The 8,615-nt window shown below is 41.2% G+C and overlaps 2 protein-coding genes across 2 annotated transcripts in view; both read right to left on the minus strand.

Annotated features, from left to right (window-relative positions):
• The window catches only part of LOC102304725 (E3 SUMO-protein ligase ZBED1-like), a 3,870-nt gene extending 3,150 nt beyond the window's left edge, over window positions 1-720 (minus strand). The window contains exon 1 of the mRNA XM_014339591.2: window positions 141-720. Within this exon, the coding sequence (XP_014195077.2) occupies window positions 141-468 (328 nt within the window). The 5' untranslated portion in view covers window positions 469-720. The remainder of the gene's footprint in view (window positions 1-140) is intronic.
• A 1,403-nt stretch (window positions 721-2,123) lies between these two features.
• LOC102302193 (sodium-dependent neutral amino acid transporter B(0)AT1) lies at window positions 2,124-8,191 on the minus strand. The gene is made up of 12 exons (XM_005940889.2): window positions 7,711-8,191; window positions 7,028-7,168; window positions 6,408-6,545; window positions 6,138-6,319; window positions 5,939-6,049; window positions 5,249-5,361; window positions 5,031-5,159; window positions 4,764-4,920; window positions 4,437-4,641; window positions 4,191-4,350; window positions 3,416-3,578; window positions 2,124-3,284 (listed from the first exon to the last, which is right to left on the minus strand). The coding sequence occupies exons 1-12, from the start codon at window positions 7,907-7,909 to the stop codon at window positions 3,075-3,077; spliced, it is 1,908 nt and encodes a 635-aa protein (XP_005940951.1). The 5' UTR covers window positions 7,910-8,191; the 3' UTR covers window positions 2,124-3,074.
• Between the last annotated feature and the right edge of the window lie 424 nt (window positions 8,192-8,615).

The following is an 8,615-nucleotide window of genomic DNA, read 5'->3' on the forward strand; positions in this document are numbered from 1 at the left end:
GTGTATCCATATAAATGGCCCACCCTGTATATATATCTTGCAGCACAAGTACCCACATTCAGAGATTAATAACACAAACAGTATTATTACCATTTAAACTAATACAATAAGTGCTTAATCTGACGTTATAATTAACTTACCTATTGCAATGTGCAGGCGATGTCTGAAGCATGAAAGTCTGGTCCAGTTGTTGAGTGCAACGGCTTTCACAATGTTGGCCCCGTTGTCTGTCATCACACACACTTGTTTGAGCTGAGGAACACTTTTAAGACTTTGGCTATATTTTCCCCAGTATGGTCCTCGGGGAAAAAAACTTGTTTCGAGGCACTTGTTTTGTAGCTTCCAGTCTTTGTCCACGTAATGTATTGTGAGGCTCATGTAGGGGTCCGATGTTCGGCTTGACCACATGTCCGTGGTGGACGCACTCTGAAGATAACGCATTTGACACCTCAGTACGGATCCCTTCATATAAAGCGGACAAGGCGACTTTAGAGAAGTATTTCTTGGTGGGTAGCTTGTAGCGTGGATTGAACGTTTTAAGCATCTTTTTGAAACCACCTCTTTCCACACTCTGAATAGGCATCATGTCCCTGGCTAAACAATGTGTCGCTGCATTAGTTAGTTCCCCCCAGCGTTTGCTAGTTTTGTCATAAGGCATGCAGCTATTTAAAGCTACGTTGATTGTTTGTTGAGGCATTTTGTTGGGTAGATAGCTTGGACTGGGAGGACTGTAAGATGCTAGTTCAGATTTGCCGCTACCACTCCCCGGAGTGTCGGCCGCATGCGGCTCTTTAGTCTTTAATTTTTTTTTAAAGATTAAAAAAACAATATATGCAGTGTTATCTTCATTTTAGATGTCAAAAAGTATTTGCGGCTCCCAGTGTTTTCTTTTGCGTGGAAACCGGGTCCAAGTGGCTCTTTGGGTGTTAAAGGTTGCAGACCCCTGCCATAAGCCATACATTACCCAAGACTCACGTATAGACCCACTGAGAGAGCTAACCCAGTACACAGTTATACCCAACCACATGGCAGGAGAGTTAGCTTGGCTTAGCCTAGCGCCCACTAGCGGCACAGACAGAAACATAGTAATTTCCCCCCTAACCTCAGTTACAGTCCTAAACACATCTTATTATCACATCCTCACACATCACAAACTTAACGTTGCTCAACGCACACTTTTCACGGAATGACCACTTCTCTGCTGGTAATCCGGAGCAGAAAAGCTCAGGTGCCTTGCCCATGTTTCTCCCTGCCCATAGTCTCTCTCATACAAATCGGTAGGGTGACCTCTACTGGCCACTCTAAAACACTACAGGTGAACTAACAACTGAACAACAACCGTAACTACGGGGCCTTTTGTACAGCCGCCCCCAAATGTATGGAGTACATTTGCTCACAACAAAAGGCAACTTTACAAACAAAGTCACTATGATTGCCTTCTGTCTTCGTCCGGGAGGGCAGGCAGTGCCACCAGCCTCGCCACAGGTCGGGTGAAGGTCCTGTCTTTCACCTTGATGTCAGCAGACCTGATGTGCCCGTCTGCACTGGGGTGGACTTTGGAGATGCGACCCACGAGCCAGGAAGTGCGAGGCAGCTGAGGATCTACGATCATCACCACCAAACCTTCTGTGACATCCGCGGGGGATGACTGCCATTTCTGCCGCAGCTGCAGGCTTGGAAGGTACAGCCGGATGAATTGAGACCAGAAGTGGTCAGCCAGCACCTGCTGAACACTAACACTAAAAACTCCATCTCCGCATGGCGGAGGTTTCATCATGGTTTGGAGTTGCTTTGTCCCAGTTGCCTTGCAGCCATCGATACTGGTTTCATGACCAATTGTTATTGCTGGGTGCTATAATACTTCAATGAGCCAAAGAACACAGTGAAAAAGACGAGCTCTGATGAAGAGTGTTGTACAAAACATTCCAGAAATACTGAGAAACTGAAACACTTTTACAAAAGTCCTGCTGCTCATCGCATAACTTTCACGAGCGGCTACTGAAAACATCTCATGGACGCTGCTAAAGAAAGTATAACAGTTAATCAATTCAATATTTAGTAAGTCAAACATATGACATGATCGGTGTGCTCAGTGTGTTCAAATAATGACATGAAAAGCTCCGTTGTTTGTGCTAGTTTAGTCAGACAAAGTTTATCAATAGTTGTGCCTCAAGTTAGGATCAGTGCAGAAATTTCACAAACCTTTTCTTGGAACTGTACATCACAAGGTAGAAGTTTACAACAGTCCGCCTTAAAAACACAATAACCAAACAACACAAAAGGGGGCTGAAAGGTAGCGAGGCCCGTATTCTTCGTCTTTTTCCATCTTAAAAAAATCTAAGACATTATTACAGTGTGTAAAAATCTTACTTAATCCAAGGATTATTTACAAAATATTAAAATAAACCTCATGTATATAGAGGCACTTGGCACACCACAGGAAAATGCAACATAAAGTGTCTGAGTAATATGCTGGGTTGCCATGTGACACCAAAGCATCTTCAGTTCATTTTTGCATTGATTGAATGAATGAATACCATTCTTCTGAAAGATTTAGTGACTGCAAAGCCATCACTGTAGGGAACGATGGTCAGGATTTGTCCCATAATTAGTCAATTGTCTGTATTAGACATACATGTGTGGTACATTTAAAATATCAAAAGAATAGTTATATATTCAACCACTGACTGGTTAACTTAACATTACTACTTTCTGTGGGTACAGGAGAAACATATCAGACCGGCTCACCCATGTTTTTTTTTCTTTGTGCACTCCATACAGATGCAATCTGAGAACATGTTAATTATTGAGCTTTAGATGCTTGTAAGCATATTTTATGAACAGAGCAGGTCAACCTGTTTCCTTCTGCCAAGATAAGCTAAGCAGCCATTGGGTGTCCTGTAGCCCTATAATAAATCTCCCAAAGTGCACAATCATGCAGAAACTAACTAACAACTTAAAAATATACATATGTTTTTCAAAGATAATAGTCAGCAGTCGCAATCTTGTGCATAGAACACATCAATAAAAGCAAGTACACATCAGTCACATTAAACAATCAAGGCGACATCAACCTAGAACTTTGCTTTGCCGTTCATTTCTATTTTGGCTGAGATAGTGTCCACTGGGTGATCTTTGTAGCTTTTGTCCTTGCAGCACTTCCTCTGGAAAAATTTAAAGAGGGCAAAAATGGGGATGGCCAGACTGGGAATTCCAGCAAGGATAAAGATGATGGCATAGATCCAAGAGGGATAGGGACGTGCTTCCAGTATGGGAAAGCTCGCCTGTGATCGGGATCAACAAAAAAGTTACATTTTGCAGCACAAAACATCAAACTACATCTTTATTCCTGCAGTTACTGTATGTAAAAACTTGTTTCTTGAAACCTGTAAACTACTGTGAACAACAAACTTACCGCTTCCTCGTCCCACACCAGATAGGTTAAATCTTTGGTGACTTGGGTAACAAAGTAGAAAATTAGGATGAAGATCATAAGGAGTGGGCTAATCACTCTCCATGTTGCCTGCCAGAAAATATTGGGCTTGTGGCCAACCATAAATTCAATGTCCTTGTTGAACCTGTTTGAAAGCAATAAGAGGGAGACATACGTACGTGTAAAAATCATCCATAAAAGGCAACCTTGTAGATTTTATTAGTTACAGTAAATAAAGCATCACATGTCACAGTTTGCTCAACTGGCTGATACCAAAGCAGACTATAGTCTGTTATTTTTCTCTAAGCTAACTTTGAGTCCAAATTGACAACATTAAAAGATGTATATTACACCACCTTTTTTGCACCTTTTCTTCTAACTATTAGATAATTGTTATGAATAAGTCAACTTAACTGCTTTCATGTGCATGGTCAGAAACTCTAAGCCAAAAGTACATTTTACACATTCCTCCCCTTCCTGTTGCAACATTAAAACACACTTCTGCTGTGATAAGTTACATTATCTCTACTGCAAGGTCAGAAGGCAACGCTTTGTTTGAACTCTAACAAGAACTGTTGGTTGCCTCACTGAACACTGATCTTTTCTGCCTCTTATGAAAATACCAGGAAAGCGAACTTTCCCATAATGACAAGTACAAACATGATTCTGTTTAGATGGTCGGATGTTTGATAAAGTACCTAGAAGGCCATTACTTTGGAAGCTGACTCAATGATCACCTAAGGACGGGCACACTTACCTATCAATCCCATAGATGTAGATAACTGCAAACATTTCACAGAAACCGATGATTAGGAGGGGGATTGAGCCTGCAAAGTTGTCAAAAAGAGCTAGCCAGTAGTTCCCAGAGCGTAGGGTGAATATGAGCCCAAGAGCAAAGGATATTAAGCAAGTAAGACCTGAAAAAACAACACAAGCAGGCGGTTACAATCATACCCAGTTTTCCATGGTGGTTATGAAGAAGTTCTCAATGTGAGAAAGTTACCAGTAAAAACTTCTTTAGGCCAAGTTTGAGGAAGAACTCTAAGGTCTTGAAGGGGAACCACCACTCCCTCAATGTTCCCAAACATAGTTGAAAGGCCGAGACAGAAGAGCATGATGAAAAAGAGGACTGCCCAGAGAGGTGAAACAGGCATCTTGATGATGGCCTCTGTGAAAACGATGAAGGCCAGGCCCGTTCCCTCCACACCCTGAAGCGGTACAGGGCAAATCTTTCAAGTTCTGAATCGATTTTGAATCATTTTTGTGACACTCAAACTGGGCAAATAATCAGGGAATTAACAGGATACAAAAAAATAAAGGCTCCACTGACCTGACTGAGTAAATTCTGAATGTCGCAGGTTTTTAAGGGCAAACCTTGGATGATATCTGGATTTGTCTGATTTAGGCTGGTCAGAACCTGATCGTAGTTGTCTATTGTGATGGAGGTTTCAGGGTAGTCAAAGGCATTGATGAGATGCAGGATGTTACTGAAAAAAAGTAAGAAAAAACTCATATGAGTCTATCTAGATACAAGTAAATCTCACTCTCTCATTTTCCCCCTATTGTAATGTCATCTTTTGTGCAAACTGAAACTCACTCTCCCTGGCATTCATCAAATTTCTGCGTTGCCCTGAAACCGATGATGGAGTAGATCACCGTTGCAGAGTACACCGAGGTGCAGCCATTGATGATGGAGATGAGAACAGCGTCTTGCTCACAGTTGTTGCTGCAAGTAGATTTTAAAGGGACATAGCGTGAGGACACTTGCTGGACACTGGGTTCCATTATGACTGTGTAATCAAGACCTTTACTCACTGAACAGAGTTGTAACTGGAGAAAGAGATGAGGCCCCCGAAAGCCAAGGAGAAGGAGTAGAAAACCTGAGCTCCTGCATCCAACCAAGTCTGTGGATTCATTAACTCATCCACCTAAAGAGAATCCAAAGATAAGCATTCTTATTGAGCTGTGAGCAGATTTCTGACCTATACAGAATTTTACCTCACTGGCTGTTGTTATTTAATAATCTAAGAGGGTACACACAATGCACAATTGCACAATTGTCACCAGGTAATTTGGCTTTAAAGTGCCTATCTAGATTACTTATGTATTGGAATTTACAGTACTAACTGTGCTGCGTTTCAGCCTTCAGTATCAGCTTTTATATCAGCTTTTATCAGTCCTGTGATAAAGGTTTACTGCTCTCATGTTTCAGGCCTGGGTGTCTTAAAACAGCAAATAATAGCTTGAAGAAATAGGCTTGTATCTCTGTAAGTACACTTTCTAACAGTTATATAACCATATATTACTGTAATGTCTGTGCAATAAATATGAGCCTTCAGCCATCTAGCTTAGCTAAGCATGAAGAGTGGAAACAATGAGGTCCAGGTTTCACTGACGTTATTGAGTAATTCTCCATAGACGTTGTAAAACTGTACAAAAACCATGACAAATAAGTTCATCTTGTCCCTTCTGATTCTTGTGACATGTGATACATTGAACCCTTACATCTGGTGTGAAGAGGTACTTTATTCCCTCTGTAGAGCCTTTGAGAGTCAATCCTCTGATGAGGAAGATTGTGAGGACAAAATATGGGAGAGTGGAGGTGATGTAGACAGCCTGAAAAAAGAAAGATGGCACGTGTATATCTGAGCAAACCTACATGTAAAAATCACTTCCTTTTCTTAGACATTGTGATTTTTCAGACCTTGCCAGAAGTCTCAATGCCACGAATGCAGCACACATAGAGCAGAGTCCAGGCAGCGAACAGGGCCAGCACCATCCACCACTGCAAACCTCCAGAGTCATCAATGGCTGCTGAAGTGTTCAGAGTCTCTCTGTACCAGAAGTAGTCAACAGTGGTGCTCCGTGCGCACTCAGCCACTAAACCTGCAAACGGCACAAGCAAGAGCAACTTGATGGCAGGCTAATCATCGCATAACGTTCTATTGTAACCTCTTGTTAGATGAAGGCAAACCTGTGCTGTTAGCATTGAGAGGGCATTGGCTCCAAGGCAGAGGATCTTGAAAGGAGTTGAACAGGTACCACATGATCCAGGCCATGATGGTGTTGTAATACATACCGACCAAAAATGAGACAAGTAACGATGCAATGCCTGCAAAAGAATGAAGAAAGCAGTGGAAAAACTCACAGTGATTATCTGCTTAAGATGTGGGCCATGTTTGCTAGCTTATTTTAGCATGACAGCATAGTAAGTGCTATGTTTATATATGTTACATATGATATATGCTTGGCAGGAATTTGGTCTTATTATGGTGCTCAGTGTACACTTAAGTGATCCCAATATTGAGTGTTTTTTTTCTAAATGCTTGGATAGGAATGATTACTCGGTCTGTATTTTGTATTAAAACCTAGCTTGAGTAGCCGTTGCTGCAAAAGCAAACCTAATGGAAGAACAGCAGAATCAATTTCATCCTCTAAAAACTCTAAATTAGTTAATACATGAGATATTTAGCCATTACGGGAATTACAACTTATTGCTGTCTGTGGAGCCATTTTGCCAACATAGACACAATAAAACACAAAGATACGAATGCGCACACACCCACACACATGCATGGGTTTTTTTGTACACACCAACTCCAGTCAGGTAAGGGTTGATTGCTCTCCACACTCCCACGCTGCCTTTTCTCAGCCGCTGACCAATGGCAAACTCTAAGTGCAGCAGCGGGATTCCCTCCAGAACCAACAGGATGAGGAACGGGATCATAAACGCTCCTAAAAGCACAACATTCACATTCATAATGAATTAGCAAAGTGGTGAGATTTTCACTTTATTAGACACTTTAACAAAGGAAACTAAGCACAAAGATACTTGTAAACTGTGAAAAGCAGCTTTTTATAAGCTAAACTAGGAACTGTACAAACCAAGAATAAGGCTCACACATTACCTTTCCCATAGCATTTATCTCAAGAAAGACTTTATTTTTTTGAGTTTCATTAAATAGAAATAAAATTCAATAAAAATCTAGTCAGCATCTATATCTGATTATTTATGGTGAATAAAACAGGCATTTCCATAATTCATACTGTGGGGTTCTTTGTGTTGATACAACATGTCTGCATGCTTTGTCCTATCACTTGGTTGTAACCTTTTAACAAAAGCATTTCTCAAATGGTATAATTTCTTTCTAATCACTAAAATCCATAGTGTCCTTTTGTTAGCAAAAACAAAGTAAATCCACTGATATTTTCTTTTGTGGCATCTAGTCTATATTCAAATATCTTTCACATCTACTGCCCCACACGTCCCTGCATACCTCCTCCGTGGCTTTGACACAGGTACGGGAACCTCCAGACGTTACCGAGTCCCACGCAGAAGCCCACGCAGGTGAGGAGGTACTGGGCTTTGTTGTCCCATTTGGGCCTGTCCCCAGCCTCCTCGGTTTCCATCCTTTCCAAATCTTCATGAGATGGGATTCGGTCATCCAGTCCTGGGTTTGGTAATTTCAGCTTCATGGTGGCTTGCTGTACACCTCCTCCGTGCAAAAAAGAAATTGGAAATTAAGAGCTTCTGTGTCTCTCTTTAATAAGAAGTTCTGTTACTTTTGTAAATTTTTAAGCAACTGAGAGGATTCAGAAGTAAACCTCCTCTGTGCAGTCGGCTCCTGAGTCTCCGAGGACTATCTCTCTCTCTCTCCTCCCTCTCTCTGAGTCCTTTATCCCTACTGTGTGTCCAGGTGAGGGACACTGAGGCATTTACTGTGACCCGTTGCACCTAACTTGTGGTTATCAGTCACTTGTCTTAACCTGTGTTATATTATATGATGTCAGCAACTTTAAGCGGAAAAAGGTGCAACCTTGTTCTTAGTGGTTAATACATTACACGAGATGCTGCCAATAACCCTTTCCCTGGGCGAAGAGTGATTGGGTGAATTCTAATACCGGAAATGATACAATATAAACCTCTATCTTTACCATCGGGTCACGTTTTTGTAATCCCTGATAAACTAGATGGCTTATTTCTTGCTACAATAACAACATTATTCGGTCTGTGAAAGCTCATTTGTGACTTATTTTAAATGATAACCATTAAAGTATTTTTAAAATGATCACAGAGTTGTGGAAGTGATTTTTTTCTCTAAGTTTATACCATGTTTACCTCACAGTATGATTGTCAAGTAGTTCACGGCCCTTGTAAACCTTATCAGTGTTGCTCTCTAAC

This window comes from Haplochromis burtoni, unplaced genomic scaffold (genome assembly GCF_018398535.1).
Source record: "Haplochromis burtoni strain Fernald_Lab_line unplaced genomic scaffold, NCSU_Asbu1 Contig_297, whole genome shotgun sequence".
NCBI classification, from domain to species: domain Eukaryota; kingdom Metazoa; phylum Chordata; class Actinopteri; order Cichliformes; family Cichlidae; genus Haplochromis; species Haplochromis burtoni.